This window comes from Papaver somniferum, chromosome 10, assembly GCF_003573695.1.
Source record: "Papaver somniferum cultivar HN1 chromosome 10, ASM357369v1, whole genome shotgun sequence".
Taxonomy (NCBI): Eukaryota; Viridiplantae; Streptophyta; class Magnoliopsida; order Ranunculales; family Papaveraceae; genus Papaver; species Papaver somniferum.
Window position 1 is genome coordinate 82,829,609 of NC_039367.1, and position 21,838 is coordinate 82,851,446.

Below are 21,838 nucleotides of genomic sequence, written 5' to 3' on the forward strand. Positions count from 1 at the left end.
CGTCCATCTCGGTAATTTGTATATCTTCTTCATCTCTGTTTGATCAAGGTTATTGATCATAGGAAAATGATTTGTTGCAGGACAATCAGAAGAATCCCTCTTCTCATAATTCGAGGCCCATGCGGACTGTTAGGGATCCTGTCGGTATAAGTCGGCTCATGTTGAGTTCGGATCATCTGTAAGAAATCTTATGATTCTCGAAGTTTTATCATGTTCCATTCTGAAAAAACTGAACACTCCCTTATTTCGTCGCAGGCAGATGTTCGTGTCGTTGTTGATGCTAGAAGGAGAAGGAATGAAAAGCCCGTGACTGTGGTTGAGGTTGAAGATAGCAGCAAACATGTATGTGAAGCGTCTGCAGAATCCTTGGAGGCTGGAGACGGGGTTCTTGACTATCCAATAACTGGACTCTTGTTTGAAGCTCCTTTGATCAACACTTCCCCGTACAATGAGGCGGTCGGTGGATTCGTCATTCTCAAGTGTCATGCGCCTCTATACACCAATATTTGGAAAAAGTATGGGCATATTGCTACGACCGAAGTGTGGAAAGGTTTTCTACCAACCCTTCTGACTACAATTGCAGGGCTGTTGCCGATCATTGAGGAGATGGAACAGATGTAACTGCAAGATGTCAAGAATCAGGAACTGCACAGGTGGGATGAGATGATTTCGAACGTTGAGACATTGCGGTTCAATGTAGGCTGGATCGTCGTCGGCTCGAGATAATCAAGATTCATAAAGCGGCGGCGGCTGCTGATGCGATTTATGTGACCACTGCTTTACTCGAAGAGGAGAAGATGCTGGCTTTGGAGTCGGAAAGAGTCGAGAAGGCAGTTGAGGATTTGAAGACAAAGACCAGGACTTTTCAGAAGAAACTTGACAGGGTTTCTTATAGAGATTATCCGTTGTTGGACGGATTGCTCTGAGTGATCATTCGGGAGAGTTGAGGTGTAGGTTTCTGACAAGGTAGAATAATATGATGGCATAAAGGAATTTTGTTCAATTGATGAATGTTTAATGAACAAACGAGCATCTTGCACGCTTTTTGAAGGAAATAAATTACATTTGAGATGTATTTGAATAAAGATTAATTATCTGCTGCTGATCAAGCATAATAGGCTTTGAGTCATTTGCCGTTGATAATATTTCCTTCCTTTCCTCCACTGATACTGCTAAGATTTTGTAGTATCCACTAGACACTGTTTTGGTGATAACATATGGGCCTTCCCATTTCGGAGAGAATTTGGGAGCAGACATGTCTTGTTGAATGTGTTTTGATGTCTTTAATACCAAATATCCTACTTGGAAAGTTCGAGGTTTTACCATTTTGTTGTAAACTCTGGATATTCTCTGTTTGTAAGCCTCCACATACTTTTCTACTTTAGCTCTCTTTGATTCGAGTATGTCCAGTTCAGCAACTCTTGACTTGGACACTTCAGCTTCATCCCATCGTATTCCACTGTCCGCTGCAATCCTTGTTGAAGGAACTTTTATCTCAGTTGGGAGTATAGCACCAGCCCCATAGACGAGCGAATACGGTGATGTTCCAATCGAGCTCCTTGGTGCAGTTCTGTAAGCCCATAAAGCCATGGGTAATTGCTCATGCCACGATCGTGGATTGTCATGAATTGCTCGAATAATAATCCGGATCAAAGTTTTGTTGGTACTCTCTGCTTGACCATTTCCTTGGGGATAGTATGGTGTGGAGAAAATATGTTTGATCCCATACTCCTTGAGCAATTTTTAGACATCCTTGTTGGAGAAAGGAGTCCCATTATCTGTGATGATATGTTTGGGGACACCGAATCTACATATGATGTGTTCCTTGATGAAGGCTGCAATAGTTACCCCTGTAGTACCTCTGAGCGGGATTGCTTCGACCCACTTAGTGAAATACTCAGTAGCTGTGATGATGTATTCATGCTGCTTGGAGGATGCTGGATTGATCTTTCCGATGTTATCAAGTCCCCAGCTATAGAAAGGCCGTGGACTATTCACAGAGTTTAATGGAAGACAAGGAGTATGAATAAGGTTGTCGTGGACCTGACATTGATGACACTTCTGAACTTACGCGGCTGCGTCGTCTTCCATAGTCGTCCAGTAATACTTCTCGTGAATTTGGAGAAATAATTTCTTTTTCCCTTGATGTTCTCCTTCATGAGTTACTTTTAGGACTATCAGAATTTCTTCTCCGGCCAATCATCTCAACAAGTCTCCTCCAAAGCTTTTGCGATACAAGATCCCATCAAGAAAGACAAATCTCTTAGCTTTCTGAGTAAGTTTGATTGCATCTTTCTTTTCAGGTGGTGATTTGAAGTCTTGAAGGTATTCAATGTAAGGATGTCTCCAGTCCCCGGTGTGATGAAGTGTCAGGGCCTCTAATTGATGAGCAGGTGTCTGACAATTAGGACAAGATCCCTGCAAAGTTCTTGATTGTGCTTCCATGGAGGGCCAGTAATACCCGAGTCTTTGAAGTCTTCTATAAAGTGTTATCACCAGCGTTTGTCCACATACTTCTTGATGCACACTTTCGAGATTTTCCTTTGCTTCTTCATCGCCAAGGCACCGTGATAGAGAGGCATCACGGTTGCGATGGTACAAGGCCCCGTGGAGAAAGAAGAAGTTCTTTAGCTCTTTAAGGCTGACCGCTCCTTCTGTAACGGAACTGCTCAACTCATGAATAATAGGTGCTCTCCAGTCGTTTGCTTGAGCATCTTCAGTTTGACTAAGCCATGTGGATGATACAGCTCGTCTTTGCACTATGATAGCTTTCTCTGATCCTTCGAATTGCAGCTTGGAGGCGAGGATTGCGAAGCAATCAGCATGTCTATTGTTGGTCCGGCCAGTATGAGTGATAGTCGCACAGGCGAAATGAGTTAAGAGTCGTTGCGCCTTAGCCCTGAATGGAGCAAGCGTTATCTTCTTGAGAGAGTATGTCCCATTCATTTGATTGACCAACAGTTTTGAATCTCCTTTGATCTCCAGGTGCATCGCTCCTGCATGTTTAGCTAAGGATAATCCTAGCAAGAAGGCTTCATATTCTGCTGAGTTATTTGTACAGTGGAAATCCAGCTTAAATGAACGTGAGAATACTTCACCAGATGGAGAGACCAAGACTATGCCCGCTCCTCCAATATCGTTGCTAGGAGTAGCAGATCCATCAAAGTACAATAGACACATTTCTTCCTTGACGACTGAAATTTCTGGGAATTCACCTGGTACATCGTCCTGTAGTGTCGTGGAATCTTCCCCTGGAAAGGCTGCCAGTAGATCTGCTACCGCTTGAACTTTGATTGCTTTGGGAGAAACACATACTATGTCAAAATCTGACATCTGAAGCATCCATTTTGCAGGTCTTCCTATCAAAGAAGGTTTCGAGAGTAAAAACTTGATGGGATTAGCTTTGGAGACAAGCACGACCCTGTTAGATAGCAAATAATGTTTGAATCTCTGCATTGCATGAGCTAATGCCAGGCACGTTCTTTCAGCTTTCGAGTATCTGAGTTGAGCATCTTTCATGGTTCGGATGTAATAGTAGATTGGATGTTCAACGCCTTCTTCATCTTCTTGAGCTAGCAGTGCCCCAATAACAACATTACTGGAAGCCGTGTACAATATCAATGGTCGTCCTTGTACTGGAGATCTCATGATTTCGGGGGATAAAAATATCTGTTGTATCTTCTGGAATGCCTCATGCTGAACAGCCGTCCAGGGGAAATTTGCTCCCTTCCTCAGCAGAGGAGTGAACGAAGCAATAAGCTGAGCCAATCCTGGGATGAAGCGTCTGATGTAATTTACATTGCCCATGAAACTCTGTAGTTCCTTCACAGTGCGTGGAGGAGGCATGGTAGTAATGGATTTTGCTTTGTTAGGATCGACTTTGATCCCTTCAGCAGTGACCAGGAATCCTATAAACTTCCCAGAAGAAAATCCAAAAACGCATTTCAGGGGATTCATCTTCAATTTGTATTCCCTGCATCTTTCGAAAACTTGTCTCAGAACTTCTAGATGCAATGCTCGAGCTTTCGATTTCACCACAACATCGTCGACATAGTCTTCTACTTGCTTATGCATCATATCATGAAATATTGCTGTCATGGCTCGTTGGTAGGTAGCACCTGCATTCTTCAGTCCAAAAAGAATCACAATGTAGTGAAAGTTCCCAATGGGAGTGCGGAACGCGGTTTTGGCATCATCATGTTCAAACATCTTGATTTGATTGTATCCACTGTAACCATCCATGAATGAGAACATACCGTGGCCGCTGGTTGCATCGACGAGCATATCAATGTTGGGTAAAGGAAAATCATCCTTTGGGCAACACTTATTCAGGTTCCGGAAATCTACACAACATCTGATTTGACCATTTTTCTTCTTAACTGGGACAACGTTGGCCATGTTGGATGTTGGATAGGCTTGATAAATCCTGCTACTAGCAATTTCTGAATTTCGACTTTGATTTGTTCCTCGACTTCATGTCTGAACTGTCTAGGTGGTTGTTTGACAGCTTTGGAGCCAGGAGTGATACGCAGACGGTGAGTGACCAGCTTGTCGTCGAGACCAGGCATTTCTTCGTACGTCCAACCAAAGATATACCGATACTCTTTCACCAAATTTACTAGGCTTGTTCGTTCCTCCAGTGATAGTGCAGAACTGATTAAGATTGGTCTCGGGTCTTCTTCTGTGCTGATGTTAACTGTTTCAAGATAATCAATAGTAGAATTCGTGTCATCTTGCAACTTTTGCGGAGCATCTTGAACCTCATTATCAGGAGATTGCTCGATCTGGCATGATTCATTAGGGCGGGGAGACTCTTGATCAATCTCCCCTATTAATTGCTAATTTTTGCGCCGCCGATGAATGAGCCTCCCTTCTGCATCATGGATGGTCATAAAATTGGATCCTGGAGTCGTGACCTGATCCATGCGGCGTTTGACCGGTGAAGCAGGTGATTTGACTGGTTCTATCTCTGGAGATAGTGATGACGCATCAGCAGCTTCAATAGTTTCCCAACTTGGAAGTGGAGTACTGTAGATCTTCTTAGGAGGTTCAGGAATGTTCCTCTGGGATTCAATGAATTCAGCATTATAGGCCAGAGTGTAAGGAGATAATGAAGTGGCTATGCGAACGATTTTGTTGTTGGGTAAATCCTTCATACATTGATGGTAGGTTGATGGGACCACCTTGTTGTCATGGAGCCACGGTCTCCCGAGTATTATGTGATAGTCAGGTTCTTGTTCAATCACATGAAACTTCACTTTTGATTGAATCGTCCATACCCTCAAATCTATATACGCATATCCATATGTATGGATTTGGCTTCCTTCAAATCATGTCATTTGAATGGGATGGCGAATGATTTTACCTTGTGGGAATCTGGCCATCCTGAGAGTCTTCATAGTGACGATGTTTGTGGAGGCGCCCGTGTCAACGAGAGCCCTCCTGAATTCGGCGCCTTTGATGAAACCAGTTACGTACAACGCCCGATTATGTCCTTCATCTACCATGCGATCTTCTTCTCCAAAAGTGATGTTGTGAATCGAATGTTCAGACACCAGGGAGACTTCTTCAACTGCTGGGGTTGGTGGAGTTATTTGCACGTGAGATAATATCTGGCTGGGTGTGGCAAACGTGTCTGTAGGCTGCTCCCTGAAAAAGTGTAAAAGTTGACACAAATTTTTGATCAATTGTGAAACTTCCTGATCCACCGACTTCTCATAAGTAGTGAAGCTATTGCTTTGAGGGTCGGGTGACAAATCAGTCCCCAGTGTTGGGACTTCTGAAGCGGAGGTACCGCTATGTCAGTTTGATGAGGAAATCTAGCATGTGGTTCATCGTATTCTTCATCAGATCCATGTTCCTGGCGTGAACCTCCAGGATTTGAGCCAACTCTGTCAGAGTCGGGGTTCTTCCGCCTTATGTGTCGTTAGATGTAACATTAGAAGGAGGAACATTACCATTTGAAAGGTTATGGATCAGGTTTGGATCAGTTGAATTAGTCCTAAGACCAACCATCTTGTGAAATCGTGAGATTGCAACCGAGAGATTAATCTCCCACTGTGGTCTCCAATCTGTAGATGGGGAAAAACGATTTGCTGGTTTTTACGGAATTGAAGAGTCGACCGTGTGGAGACTCCTTAAACCGAGCGAAATGTTGAACCTCACACAGATGCACTGCAAGAAGGGAGTGCTTTAAGTTCGAGAGATCAATCTGTAAGACCCCGGCCTAAACCAAAAACAATGGTCGTTCCAGAGTCAATTCGGTCACAAGAGAGGATGGGTTGATTTGTAGGAGGGAAGCTGAGAAATGTGTGAGATCAATGGTGATCTGAGATTGTAGGTGTGTTGTGAATTCAGCGTAAGAACGCTCTGAATGATTGAATTTTACGCAATTGAGAGTGATTACTCAGACGATGAGTTCGTGTAGACGGAGATTGTCTGTATGAACTTGCCGAGAATCGCTTGTTTAGACGAATGTTCGAGTATTCGGATCTTGTCCTTTCAATCAGGATTCAGAGTCATTTTATAATGCCGGAGTTGAACACACCATGATCCCATGAAGTGTGACAGTTGCTGGAATCAGAGAGTGGGGAAGTGGGAAATCGTGTTAAAACCAGTTGCTCATCGTGCGGAGACTTGGTTAATTTTCCACCCACTACTTTGTTGACTCTTCCAACTGATTGCACGACTTGCTTACATTCTTGTCGTGGGTGAACACACGTGCTGTAGACCGCCAGACCAAAACCCTAGTTAATATCCCCCCATGTAAAACGATTGATATCTCGTGATTGTGGAGTCAATTGTTGACTTTATGGGACGATGAGTCCATGTATTGTTGAGTTGAACATGATTTGCAAATGTTCTGAAAATCATGAATTAAATATGTCTGCTGAGACGAGGTATTATTATGTTGATTACCTAAGACGAGCAAACTGTGATGCTGAGTTATTGAATATTGATAGTTGAACCAATATTCTTGAATCTGAGCAAATATTTCCGGTTTGAGCAAATGCCGCTCATTTGATGAATTGTTGGTAGCAGGACCAAATAAAATATTAATTTAAGATACTGATTGCTGGGTCGAGTAAAATAAATAAAAATGTTGATCATGGAATTAACATAAAATTATCAGAGTATTTGAATCTGCTCATAATCATGTTTCTGCGGAGCTCTGAATTCAAAACCCTAATTTTACTGAAATGATGATTTATTGCAAATCAACCGCAGAGTGACGCAGGGACCGGCTACATGGGATGATGAGTTCACCATGTAACGCCCAGATGCTCGAATGAGCAAAATACCAAAGTCTCTTGAGGACGAGTTGTTGAAAGAATGATTAAATGCTGGTTTAATCATTTATTAAAATAATGCTCGTGTGAGCGACAGATAATAATAAAACCTAGCCGTGAAAAGATGAGGGACTGGCCAAGAGGTCACGGGACCGGCTCTTGGTGGCCGTGGGACCAATAGATGGTCGTTTTAGCAAACTCTCGATTGTTCGGAAAGAGTTTGAACCTAATATGAGCAGTTGAGCAAATTAGGTTAAAAATAGTTAAAACATGTGGGACCGACCACTTGCAAGCCTCAGGGCCACCCTTGGTCTGTCAACGGGATGCGCCCGTGTCACCATGTTGTTCGCGTCTAAGTCCTGAGAGTTTTGATATTTTCCGGTGCGCGTTTGAGCAACATTTTGAGAAAATATGCAGAATCCAGGATTTTGCTGAAACTAGGAAAAATACATGAGATGATGAAAAATAATAAATAAAACAGGGAATTTCAAGGTGTGGGACCGTCCAATGGTAGGACACGGCTGACCTACTAGCAAGCGGTCCCACAATATTTTCCCAGTTTTATGTAATTTTATGTATTTTCTCTGAATTGAGGGAAATCCCATGAAACTGGAGAGTTTTATGAAATTAGGGAACTTCCATGAGATGAGGGAAATAAGATAATAATAAAATAGGGAATGATGGAGTGTGGGACCGGAAATGGCCAAGGCATGGCCGGCCGTCCAAGGGGCACGGTCCCAGCACTCTTCCCAATTTTATGTAATTTTTTCATGATTTTAGGGAATTTTCATAAAATCAAAGAGTTTTGTTGAAACCAAGGTATTTTGTTGAAATCAGGGAGTTTTCATGAAATGAGGAAAACAAAACAAATAATAATAATAAATTAAGAAGCATGTGGGACCGGCTAGGGCATGGTCGGTCGGCTAGAGCCCGGTCCCACAGATTTTCTTAATTTTATAATATTTTCATGGGTTTAGGGAAAATTGATAAGATCAGGGAATTTTCATGGTTTTAGGGAAAATTCATGAAATCAAGGAAGTTTCATGGATTGAGAGAAATAATAAAATAATGGGGACGTGAGGTGTGGGACCGGCCACGGCTGGAGCATAGTCGTCCAGCTGGTGCTCGGTCCCGCGACACCTTTCCCTAATTTTATTATTTTCCTTGACAAAATGTCATGAGATTAGAGAATTTCTTTGAAACGAAAGAGATTTGCTCGAACGAGAGAATTTTTATGAGATCGGGGAAAAATAATAAAATATGATAAAATATAAAATTGGGTGTGGGATTGGTCACGGCATGACTGGATGACTGGTGAGCCCAATCCCTTGGCGCCTTTGCTAATATTTTATTATTATTATTTTTCCTTCCTATTTTGCATAGGTTCATCGTTCATTCGTATTTTTGAAATGCTCGTTTGCGCATTCAAATACTGGTCTGTGCATTATTGTTAAGTACACTTGCACCATTTTAGTTAGGGCTTATTCGATGCTCAGATGCCTATTTCGTTGAATATTTATCACTAACCCGTGGAATTCTACTGGGAAGAACCACGAATTGAAGTGACAAAATATAACGAAGAATCGTAGAATATTGCTGGATATTCAGGCGATTAGAGATAATTAAATGATGGCTCTATACTAGTAGGGATTCCTATATAGGAGCATTAATTATCTGAGAGTTGAGCAATATGAACTTGCTGGAGTATCATATTTCTCCTATATAGTCAGGGAAAACCTGGTTGCATCCTGAAGACGTTGTCGCTCTATACTAGCATGCATGCTGTCTAGGAGCCGCCCAATCTTTCGATTCTATATAGAAATAATTACTGAAATTGCTCAGTATTCATGAGATGTATCGTGGTCTCAGATGGGAGACTACACATCTACAGATACTCTAAGAGACAGCCTTCTCAGTCAGAGGTTTTATGGCATGAGCTTTCATGCTTTATTGAGAGACATGAGTCTCAATACTCATCCAATTGCCGGATCCGAAGCATAAATAATTACTGAAATTGCTCAGTATTCATGAGATGTGTCGTGGTCTCAGCTGGGAGACTACACATATACAGGTACTCTGAGATACAACCTTCTCAGTCAGAGGTTTTATGGCATGAGCTTTCATGCTTTATTGAGAGACATGAGTCTCAATACTCATCCAATTGCCGGATCCGGAGTATGCATAATTAGGGTTTTACAATTTTACCCTTGTCGAAAATCCACCATCTACAATCTTCTAATATTTTTTCCATATCTCCCATGGTGATTGGCTTCCAGCTATTCATTGCTTCTGCAAGGTTCGAATGACCCGAATACGTCTGGAAAGAATCTTTGACTGAAATGGGTTTCGATTAACGATTGAATTGGTGATAGACACATTTTTGTGTCTTAGTTGTCCTCAATTTTCTATATTGTTGGTACTCGATTTTGCACTTATTGTGGTGTTTTATGTGTTTGTAGGTATTTTTGGGAAATAAACATTTTTGGAAAATTCGGCTCGAAAAATCACTCGGAGCACCCCCGAAGGACATTTGATAAGCGGACTGCAAGTTTGGATAAGGGGCACCCATGGCTATGTATAGCCCAGATTCATTCTCAGCACCCACGACTATGTGTAGCCCAAATTTATCTTTAGCACCCGTCTTCATCATTTCAAAAATCCAGTTTTGGCGGGAAAAGCTCACAGGCTATGGCAGATTTACGGTTCGCATTTTGGACGGGAATCAACGAGACTCAACGGCTGAAACTCTTTGGGATGACGTGATTGGGCTTATCAGGCTTGGTAAAGGCCTTTGGTTCGATCCAGTTTGGCTGGATATTCCGCGAGAAGAAAACAGGGTAACACGTTCAGGAGAGAGGTATTCACGGGATTTCTTGTTGTTTTGGAAAGATTATATGTGTCTGAAGCGTGCTAAATCAATCCTACAGCGTGTACGATCATGTTTGGAGTGTTTATGCATCATTTCAGCGCGTGAAATGTTAATCCAGGGAAGAAAATATCCGCATATTATTTTCTCTTTACTGCCGAGTAATGGAGAATTATTTGGAGTTATTGAGGATATTTCTTGTGCACGAGAGGCTATATAAGATTTTGAGGAGTAATAGAGGGGGTTACGGAGAGTTTGGGACACCACCGTGCTAAGAAAAATTGAGTTGCAGAAAACTGCCATTGCTGCTGCTGAAGAAGGAATAAATAACATAAGACGCCTGCGAGCAGTCGTTCATGTTACAATGACAACGACTTCACCAGTGGGGTCGTAGATACAGTGACAGTTCATTTATATCGTTCTCTGTAACAATGTTTTGCAACAATTAAAAACGTTGCAAACTCCCGATTTTCATCATTTTCTCTCCATTCATCTTTGTAAACATTTTTTGAAGCAATGAACAAATATTTTGAGTGTGTTTACACAATGATGAGCTAAACCCATCCTCTGGGGCGAAGGAGGAAGCTATTTCACCAATGAAAAGTGGTAATCTCTATTTTACTTGATTTATGCAATTATTATATGATTATTTGCCTTGATAAATAAATTGATAAAATGGTTTTTGTTAAGCAACTGTTATTTCAATTGATGGAGCATGCTTAGCCTAGGTTTTGATGTCCCATACTTTCGATCTACAGTTGTTATTTCTAAAAAACCAACTTTTGCAATATTTAGAATCAATTTGAACGCATGATTTGCATGATTATAATTAGAGAATTTAAATCACTTTAATATTGGTAAATAGTGGAATCCATACCCCCAGTCTCCTCCATAACTTTCACAACATTTTTATATTTGAGTTTGCTACATTTTAAGTTTCATTAAGTCTAAAAAATCTGCTTTCACAAGTCCCAACGAACCTTTTACTACAACAACTTTGAAATCTTATCAATTTTTGCGCCGCCGACGCGGACTTGTCTTTAGGCTAGAGTTTTTAGATTTTTTTTTTTAGTTTTGTTTGTTCTACTTTACGTAATTGGTTTTTTTTTGTCTTTGCATTACATATTTTGGAATTTGGAGCAAAAGAAAAAATTTTCCAAAGCTTTTGGTGAATACTTAAAGATTTGGAGTCAAACACAAAGCGAAAAGAGCGAAAGAAAAGAAAAGAAAAAAAAAGAGAGTTTTTTTTAGATTGTATTAGGATATCTTATATTCTTGTAATTTTCTTTTTCTTTTGCACTTTATTTTTGGATTTTGGACTTTAAACTTTGGGACATTATTTTTATTTTATAAACCCTACGGAAGGGTAGTTTTAAATATAAACTGTTTGTAGAGAAGGACGGCGATTACGATATCGCCTCGGCCCCTCGGGTTCGTACATGACATAGGAGTCGTGGCCCGAGTCGACTTCAGCGGTTCATCCCCCGTCTGGAACGGGAGGTAAGTTTATCTAAACACCCGCGAATCCCCTGTCAGCGGTTTTACTGTATTCCTTCGTTTGCATATATGTTGAGGAATTGAAAACGGCTGCTTTAATTTCCTAGTAAAGGGCAAGGACTGGCCATATAAGATAAGGGTTCGGATTTCATCACCGTTCTCTTCTTTCCCGCCTTAGGAAAACGATACTTAACGCGAACCTAAGCCTTCAAATTTGGAATAGAACGAGACCGATAGGGTAACGAGCTTAATAGGAAAGTCGTTCGAAAAATATTGGTTACTCTTTTAAGCATACTTCGAAGTTCATGATGGTTTCTGTAAGTTGAATATGCCGCCTTGTAATGCCGGTGAGGCCTTGGGTATCAAAGCTCCACGCAGCTTCCCTCGTCTTTATTCAACTTACTTTAACTTGGATTGATTCCAGAGGGGTTTGCGCAGATTGTAACGATTTCCTTTTCGAAAGAATAGAAGCTGGTCTAGAAACAATCTAAGTGGAGTCATCATGCTTTTTGTTTGCTAGAAATATTTAGGTTTGCTTTGGTGGAGTCAGCCTGTTGTGTGTTTGCTTAGAACCTCTCTTCCATAGGATTTTTTATTTTGATTTTTTGTTAGTGTATGCCAAAATCGCTCGAGTCCATTAGAGAGCGTGCTTGGAAAAGAAATACTTTTGGCCGTTTGATTAGTGACGAGCCTAGAAGTTCTTCTAGTGGAAGCGGGGAGCTTGAAGACTCTTCTTTTGAGATCCCCATTTTTGGAAACTTCATTTTTGAGAATTTAAGTCTTAGTGAGGAAAGTGCCCCTAGTACTTCAGTTGTACCAGCAATGGCTACTTTGAAAGATTACATGTACCCAATTAGGACCAACCGAGCTTCGTGCATTAAATTTCCACCCTATACGACTAATTATGATTTGAAACCTGGTATTCTTCAGATGATCCCTATATTCTTAGGAAAAGATGACGAGAACCCTTACTTTCACATTAGGGACTTTGAAGAAATTTGTGGAACAATTAAGATTAAAGACCTTACTGATGAAGTCTTGAAACTTAGGATGTTTCCATTTTCCTTGAAAGATAAAGCTAAGACTTGGATGAATAACCTACCATCTGAATCCATAGAAGCATGGCAAGAACTTATTGCTGCTTTCTATTTGAAATTATACCCTAAGCATAAAACTGCAGCTGTTAGGCAGAAAATTAGTTCCAGTATGCAACAAGAGGGAGAATCTCTTTATAGGTTTTTAAAAAGATACAATGATCTCCTATCTTAATGTCCTCACCATGGGTTTGACAAAATGAAACTAGTATAGATTATTTATGATGGTTTAGACTATTCGACCAAAGCCATGGTCGAGACTATGTGCGCTGGTGAGTTCACTAGTAAAAAGCAGATGATGCTTTTACCTTCTTAGGAGTTGTTGCTGAAAAATCCCAACAGTGGGAGCCTTGTGTTGAACCCCCTAAAAGACTCTTGGTCAATAGAAGTAGCACCAATGTGGTAGATACAAGCTTTGGGTCATATGCTAAGTTAGTTGCTTTGTCTAGAAGGTTAGAAGCTTTGGAATTGAATCAGTCTAAACATAGGTCTCTTGTTGAACATGATGATAGGATTAGAGCCTCTCAAGCTTCTAGTTGTGGAGTAGAACCTAATAACTCTTTTTGGGAAGGTCAGGTTAGTGAAGAACAAGCCCATGATGTCTATAACAACGCTAGGTTTGAGAACCGTCAGAAGTTTGACCCGTACTCAGAGACCTACAACCCTGGTTGGAGAAAATATCCTAATTTTTTTTGGTCTAAGGGTCAGAATCAAGGAAAGTCTAGTAATTCTCAGCCTCCGCCAGGTTTTGGTTATGCTAAGAACTCTTCAGGTCAACCCCAGTTTCAGAACCCTTCGGATAAAAAGATCACAAGTTTAGAAGAGACTCTCGTCTCGTTTATTAAAAGCTCTGAAAAGATCAACCAAATGGTTGCGCAAGGGATAAAAGAAAGTAAGAGTATAGGTTATGCTAACTCTCAGGATATTTCCGAGTTGAAAACCCAGGTTAGTCAGATAAATGAGTCTTTGAGGGAAAAAGGTAAGTTTCCTAGTCATACTGATCCTAACCCCAAAGGAGAGAAATCGTACAATCATGTGAATTCTATTACAACCCTTAGGAGTAGAAAGGAAGTTGTCAATAAGGTCGCCATGCCTGAAAGTGAAAGTGTTGTAGTTCACCCTTCTGAGACAGAAAATGAGGAGACTGATAGAGTCTCTAAAGAGACCAATGAGGGTACTAATGAGTCCGGCTTTGTTCCTAGAGCCCCATTCCCACAGCTGTTATCTACAACTAAGAGGGAGTCCAACTTTAATGATATATTGGAGGTTTTTAAGCAGGTAACCATCAACCTTCCATTATTAGATGCAATTAAGCAGATTCCCGCTTATGCCAAGTTTCTTAAGAATATGTGTACACGAAAGCGAAAGCTTAGTGTCCAGAAGAAAGCCTTTCTAGCTAGTCACATGAGTTCCATTATTCAGAATACCACTACTCCTAAGTATAAAGACCCAGGGTCCCTTACTATTTTTTGCACAATAGGTAAATACCGTGTCGAGAAATCTTTGCTTGACTTAGGAGCCAATGTGAACTTACTCCCATACCATGTGTACCTTAAGATAGGACTTGGTGAGATGAAACCTACCCAGATGACACTTCAGTTAGCTGATAGGTCCATTAAAATTCCTCGTGGTGTGATCGAGGATGTTCTTATTGAGGTCGACAAGTTTATTTATCCAGTGGATTTTGTTATCCTAGATACCCAACCTGTCCCTGACCCAGAGAACCAAATACCAGTGATTTTAGGTCGCCCGTTTTTAACTACATCCAATGCGATAATCAACTGTCGAAACAGTATTATGAATTTGTCTTTTGGTAACATGACTATTGAGCTGAACATTTTTAATATTAGTAAGCTACCCTCTGAACTAGATGATTCGAGCATAGAAGAGGTGGACATGATAGGAACATTAGTCGAGGAGTCATTACCAAACACTTTGTTAGAAGATCCATTAGAGAAATGCCTAGCTCACTTTGGGATTGATTTTAATGATGATGACGTGATTAATGAGGTGAATGCTTTGTTAGATTCAACCCCTTTGATAGACACTAGTAATGGCTGGAAACCAAAGTTCGAACCTCTACCCGTTTCTAAGTCTACCCTAGTTCCTTCATTAGAAAAGCCTCCTAAGTTGGACCTTAAATCATTACCAGATACCGTGAAGTATGTGTTTTTAGGCCCATCTGAAACTTTAACTGTGATTATAGCATCCAACTTGGATAGTGATCAGGAGAGTAGGATAGTAACCGTCCTTCAAAATAACAAGGAAGCTTTAGGGTGGACCATATCATACATTGAGGGTATAAGTCCTACTGTTTGTATGCATCACATTTATTTATAGGAAGATACCAAACCTTCTATGGAGATGCAACGTCGACTAAACCCTAATATGAAAGAAGTAGTTCGAACCGAGGTTCTTAAGTTGTTAGATGCAGGCATTATCTACCCTATTTCAGACAGTAAGTGGGTTAACCCCGTTCAGGTTGTCCCCAAGAAATCCGGTATCACTGTAGTCCATAATGATAATAATGAGTTAATCCCGACCCGAGTGACCACAGGTTGGCGTGTTTGTATTGACTATAGGAAATTGAACAAGGTCACTAGGAAGGACCACTTTCCCCTTCCCTTCATCGACCAGATGCGAGAGAGATTAGCTGGACATAGTCATTACTGCTTTTTAGATGGCTACTCTGGATATAATCAGATCTTTATTGCCCCATAAGACCAGAAAAAAACCACTTTTACCTGTCCCTTTGGTACCTTCGCGTATAGACGCATGCCTTTCGGGCTATGTAATGCCCCTGCGACTTTTCAACGTTGTATGATGAACATATTTTCTGACATGGTAGAACGGCTCTTAAAGGTCTTTATGGATGATTTTTCAGTGTTTGGTTCGTCTTTCGATGAGTGCTTACATCATTTGTCACTAGTGTTGACTAGGTGTAAGGAAAATAAATTAGTGCTTAATTGGGAGAAATGTCACTTCATGGTTCTTTTTAGGGCATATCATATCTTCTAAGGGTATAGAGGTAGATAAAGCCAAAGTTGACCTTATTAAGACTTTACAGGTCCCAAAAACCGTAATAGACATTAGGTCATTCTTAGGGCATGCAGGTTTTTATCGTCGATTCATTAAGGATTTTAGCTTGATATCTAGACCTCGTTGCAATTTGCTTGCAAAAGATGTTAAGTTTGTCTTTTATGATGCTTGTTTAGAGGCTTTTGAGAAGCTTAAGACTTTACTCACTACCGCTCCCATAGTCCAGGCACCCAACTGGAACCTACCCTTTGAGATCATGTGTGATGCTTCAGATTATGCTATTGGTGTTGTGCTAGGTCAGCGAGAGAACAAATTACTTCATGTGATTTACTATGCTAGCAAAACTCTGAATGATGCCCAGTTGAACTATACCACTACGGAGAAGGAACTGTTAGCCATTGTGTTTGCTTTAGATAAGTTTAGACCCTATCTCTTAGGTTCTAAGGTCGTAATATATACTGATCATGCTGCTTTGAAATATCTTCTATCTAAGAAGGATACGAAACCTAGATTGATTAGGTGCACCCTTTTGTTGCAAGAGTTTTCTCCAGATATTAGAGACAAAAAGGGTGCAGAAAATGTAGTTGCAGGTCAGTTGTCTAGGCTAGTTGTTGATTCCCCTGATGATTCCCTTCCTATAAGGGATAGCTTTCCTGATGAACAATTGTTCTTTGTTACCCAATTACCTTGGTATGCGAATATAGTGAACTATCTTGTTACTGGTCGAATGCCCCAAAATTGGGGTAAACAAGATCGTTTTAGGTTTTTAGCCGAGGTTAAGCACTTCTTTTGGGATGATCCTTATTTGTTTAAGTATTGTCCAGACCAGATTATTAGGAGATGTATACCTGAGAGTGACCAGTCCAGTATTATTTCCTTTTGTCATGATCATGCTTGTGGGGGTCACTTTAGTGCTAAGAAGACTGCTGCTAAGATATTGCAGTGTGGATTCTATTGGCCTTCGTTGTTTAAAGACTCCCACAGTTACTGTGTTACTTGTGAACGTTGCCAGAAATTAGGAACCATTTCCCGTAGGAACATGATTCCCTTGAACCCTATTTTAGTTGTTGAGGTCTTTGATGTGTGGGGTATTGACTTTATGGGTTCGTTTCCTAATTCTTTTGGTAACTTATACATCCTTGTCGATGTAGACTATGTCTCTAAGTGTATTAAGGCGGTTGCGTGTAAAACCAATGACCATAGGTTTGTGATTGAGTTCTTAAAAGATAAAATACTTACACGTTTTGGTACACCTGTAGATGGTGGATTTTCGACAAAGGGTAGAATTGTAAAACTATACTCCAAATTCGGCAACCGGATGAGTATTGAGACTCATGTCTCTCATTAAAGCATGAAAGCTCATGTCATAAATCTCTGACTGAGAAGGTTGTCTCTCAGAGTACGTGTAAATGTGTAATCTCTCAGCTGAGGCCACGACACATCTCATGAATACTGAGCAATTTCAGTAATTACTCCGGATCCGGCAATCGGATGAGTATCGAGACTCATGTCTCTGTGGATGAAAGCTCATGCCACCTCTGATGGAGAAAGTCTCTCAGAGAAGGTGAAGATGTGCAGTCTCTCAGCTGAGGCCACGACACATCTCATACTGTATAGAATCGAAAGATTGGGCGGATCTTAAACATCATGTCTGCTAGTATAGAGCGACAACGTCTTCGGGATGTAACCAGATTTTCCCCGACTATGCAAGAGGAATATGACGCTTCAGCAAGTTCATATTGCTCAACCCTCATATAATTAATGCTCATAGACAGGAAGCCCTTCTAGTATAAAGCCAACAATTAATTATCTTAAATCGTCTGAATATCCAACAATATTCTACGAGCCATCGTATGAATATCCAGCAATATTCTACGAGTCGTCAATTAATCGCCTGAATATTCAGCAATATTCTACGATTCCTCGTTATATTTCGTTACTTCAATCTGTGGTTCTTCCCAGCAGAATTCCACAGGTTAGTAATAAATATTCAACGAAACAGGCATCTGGGCATCGAATAAGCCCTGAAAAATGGTGCAAGTGTAATTAGCAGATAATACACAGACCAGCATTCTGAATGCACGAACGAGCATTTTAAAAATACGAACGAACGAGTAACCTATGCAAAATAGGAAGGGAAAATAATAATAATAAAATATTAAACAAAAGCGTCAGGGGACTAGGCTCACCAGCCTGCCAATCATGCCGTGACTAGTCCCACGCCCAATTTTAAATTCTATCATATTTTTACTATTTTCACGATCTCATGAAAATCCTCTCGTTCGAGCAAATTTCCTTTAATTCAAATAAATTATCTAAATCACATGATTTTATCAAAAAATAATAAAATTAGGGAAAGGTGTCGCGGGACCGAGCACAAGCCGGCCATGTCTTGGCCGTGGCCGGTCCCACACCTCACGTCTCCATTATTTTATTATTTCTCTCAAATTATTAAAATTCCTTGATTTTATGAATTTTCCCTAAAATCATGAAAATTACCTAATTTCATGTATTTTTATCTAAATCACATGATTTTATCAAAAAATAATAAAATTAGGGAAAGGTGTCGCGGGACCGCCGGTCGGCCGGTCATGCCTTAGCCGTGGCTGGTCCCACACCTCACGTCCCATTATTTTATTATTCCTTCTCAAATTATGAAAATTCCTTGATTTTATGAATTTTCCCTAAAATTACCTAATTTCATGTATTTTCTCTAAATTCATGGAAAATATTAAAAAAATTAGGAAAACTTGTGGGACCAGGCTCTAGCCGGCCGGCCATGCCCTAGCCGGTCCCACACACCCATTATTTTATTATTATTTGGTGTTTGGTTTCCTGATTTCATGAAAACTCCCTGATTTCAAAAAAATATCTTGGTTTTCAACAAATCCCTTTGATTTTATGAAAAATTATCTAAAACCATCAAAATTACATAAAATTGGGAAGAGTGCCTTGGGGCCCACGCCCATTGGTCGGCCGCCCATGCCACGGCCATTGCCGGTCCCACACTCTCATTCCCTATTTTATATTTTAATTTATGTCTCTCATCTCATGGAAGTTCCCTAATTTCGCCAAACTCTCCAGTTTCATGGAATTTCCCTTAAATCAGAGAAAAATACATAAAATCACATAAAACTGGGAAAAACATGTGGGACCGTGTGTCATCCGGCCGGCCATGCCCTAGCCGTAGCCGGTCCCACACCTTGTGATTCCTTGTTTATTTATTATTTTCATCATCTCATGTATTTTTGCCGGTTTCAGCAAAACCATGGATTTTGCATATTTTCTCCAAATGTTGCTCAAACGTGCATCGAAAAATATCAAAATTCTCAGGACTGAAGCACGGACACTATGGTGACACGGGCACATCCCCTTGACCGACCAAGGGTGACCCTGAGGCTTGCAAACAGCTGATCCCACATGTTTTAATGATTTTAACCTAATTTGCTCAGTTGCTCATATTAGGTTCGAACTCTTTCCAAACAATTGGAAGTTCGCTCAAACGACCATCTACTGGTCCCACGACCATCAAGAGACGGTCTCATGACCTCTTGGTCGGCCCCTCATATTTTCTACATCAGGTTTTATGATTTGTTGCTCATACGAGCATTATTTCAGTAAATGATTAAACCAGCATTTAATCATTCTTTCACCAACTGGTCCTCAAGAGACTTTGGTTTTTTTTTTTCTCATTCGAGCATTTGGGCGTTATATGGTGAACCCGTCATCCCATGTAGCCGGTCCCATGTTGATTTGCAATAATCATCATTTCGGTAAAATTAGGGTTTTGAATCCAGAGCTCTGCAGAAACGTGATTCTGTGCAGATTCGAACACTCTGATAATTTTATGTTGATTCCATGATTGATATTCATATTTATTTTGCTCGACCCAGCAGTCAGTAACTTAAATTAATATTTTATTTGGTCCAGATACCAACAATTCATCAAAAGAACAATATTTGCTCGAACTAGCAATATTCGCTCGAATCAAAGAATATTGGTTCAACTACCAATATTCACAATTTAGCAACACATTTTTGCTCGCTTAGGTTATAATGATACCTCGTCTCAGCAGACACATTAAATTCATGAGTTTCGAAACATTTGCTAATCATGTTCAACTCAGCGCTACATGGACTCATCGTCCCATAAAGTCAGCAACTGACTCCACAATCACGAGATTTCAATCGTGTCACATGGGGGGATATTAACTAGGGTTTTGGTCTGGCGGTCTACGACACGTGTATTCACCCACGACGAGAATGTGAGCAAGTCGTGCAATCAGTTGGAAGAGTCAGCAAAGTATTGGGTGGAAGGTTAACCAAGTCTCCGTACGATGAGTAATTGGTTTTAACACGATTTCCCCATTTCCCACTCTCTGATTCCAGCAACTGTCACACTTCATGGGATCATGGTGTTTTCAACTCCGGCATTATAAAATGTCTCTGAATATTGATTGAAGAGGGGAGGTTTTTCGAACAATCGAACAACATTCGCCAAAACGAGCAACTTCTCATCAAAGTTCATACACACAATCTTTCGTCTACACGAACTAACAGAAATTACTCTCAATTGAGAAAAATTAAATCATTCAGAGCATTTTCACGCTGAATTCACAACACACCTACAATCTCAGATCACCATTGATCTCATGCATTTCTCATCTTCCCTTCTACAGATCAACCCATCCTCTCTTGTGACCGAATTGACTCTGGAACGGCCATTGTTCTTAGTTTAGGCCGGTGTCTTACAGATTGATCTCTCGAACTTAAAGCACTCCCTTCTTGCAGTTGTATCTGTGTGAGGTTCAACATTTCGCTCGGTTCAAGGAGTCTCCACACGGTCGACTCTTCAATTCCGTAAAAACCAACAAATCGTTTTTCCCCACTCACAGATTGGCGACCATAGTGGGAGATTAATCTCTCGGTTGGAATCTCATTTCCAGAAGATGGTTGGTCTTAGGACTAATTCAACTGATCCAGACCCAATCCAGAATCTTTCAAATGGCAGGATTCCTCATATTACACCTGACGACACGGAAGGCAGAGGAACCTCGACTCTGGCAGAGCTATCTCAAATTCTGGAAGTCCACACCAGGAACATGGATCTGATGAAGAACACGATAGATCACATACTCGATTTTCTCATCAAGCTGACATCTGAGTTGGGCGGCGTATCTGCTTCGAAAGTCCCAACATTGGGGACTGGTTCAACGCCTGATCCTCAAATCAAAAGTTTCACTACTTATGAAAAGCAGGTGGATCAAGAGGTTGCACAATTGATTGAAAATTTTTGTGAACTTTTACACTTTTCCAGGGAACAGCGTACGGACACGTTTGCCGCACTCAACCAGATATCATCTGACGTACAAATAACTTTACCAACCCCAGCAGTTGAAGAAGTATCCCTGGTATCTGAATATTCAATCGACAACATCACTTTTGGAGAGGAAGATCGCATCGCAAACGAAGGTCATAATCGCGTGTTGTATGTGACTGGCTTCATCAAAGGCACCGAATTTAGAAGGGCTCTTGTCGACACCGGTGCTTCCAGCAATATTGTCACTATGAAGACTCTTAGAATGACCAGATTCCCACGAGGTAAAATCATTCGCCATCTCATCCTAATGACAGGATTTGAAGGAATCCAAATCCACACATATGGATACGCGTACATAGATTTGAGGGTAGGACCAATTCAATCAAAGGTGAAATTCTACGTGATCGAGCAAGATCCTGACTACCATCTGATACTTGGGCGACCTTTCCTCCATGACAACAAGGTGGTTCCATCAACCTACCATCAATGCATGAAGGCCTTACTCAATAACAAGATCGTCCGCATAGCTGCTTTATCATCTCCTTATGCTCAGTCTTACGATGCTGAATTCATCGAATCCCAGAGGGCCCCTGAACCTCCTAAGAAAATCTATACTACCCCACTTCCAAGTTGGAAGGCTGTTGAGGCATCCGCATCATCACCATCTTCGGAAGCGGAACCAGTCGAATCGCCTGCTACATCGTTCAAACGTCGAAAAGATGAAACTACGATCT

General features: G+C 40.8%; 1 protein-coding gene across 1 annotated transcript; it reads right to left on the reverse strand.

The window, feature by feature from the left end:
• Window positions 1-1,059: 1,059 nt before the first annotated feature.
• On the reverse strand, window positions 1,060-4,242 carry LOC113315835. The gene is made up of 5 exons (XM_026564085.1): window positions 4,119-4,242; window positions 3,099-3,770; window positions 2,462-2,996; window positions 1,324-1,570; window positions 1,060-1,101 (listed from the first exon to the last, which is right to left on the reverse strand). The coding sequence occupies exons 1-5, from the start codon at window positions 4,240-4,242 to the stop codon at window positions 1,060-1,062; spliced, it is 1,620 nt and encodes a 539-aa protein (XP_026419870.1).
• Between the last annotated feature and the right edge of the window lie 17,596 nt (window positions 4,243-21,838).

Bases quoted from the DNA above. Each gene is read 5' to 3' on its own strand.
- LOC113315835 (XM_026564085.1), bottom strand. From the start codon at position 4,242: ATGGATGGTTACAGTGGATACAATCAAATCAAGATGTTTGAACATGAT. The intron at 2,997-3,098 runs GTGAAGTATTCT...CTAAACATGCAG, and splicing joins AGTCTTGGTCTCTCCATCTG to GAGCGATGCACCTGGAGATC. The intron at 1,571-2,461 runs GTATTACTGGCC...ATGGGCTTACAG, and splicing joins AGAAGACTTCAAAGACTCGG to AACTGCACCAAGGAGCTCGA.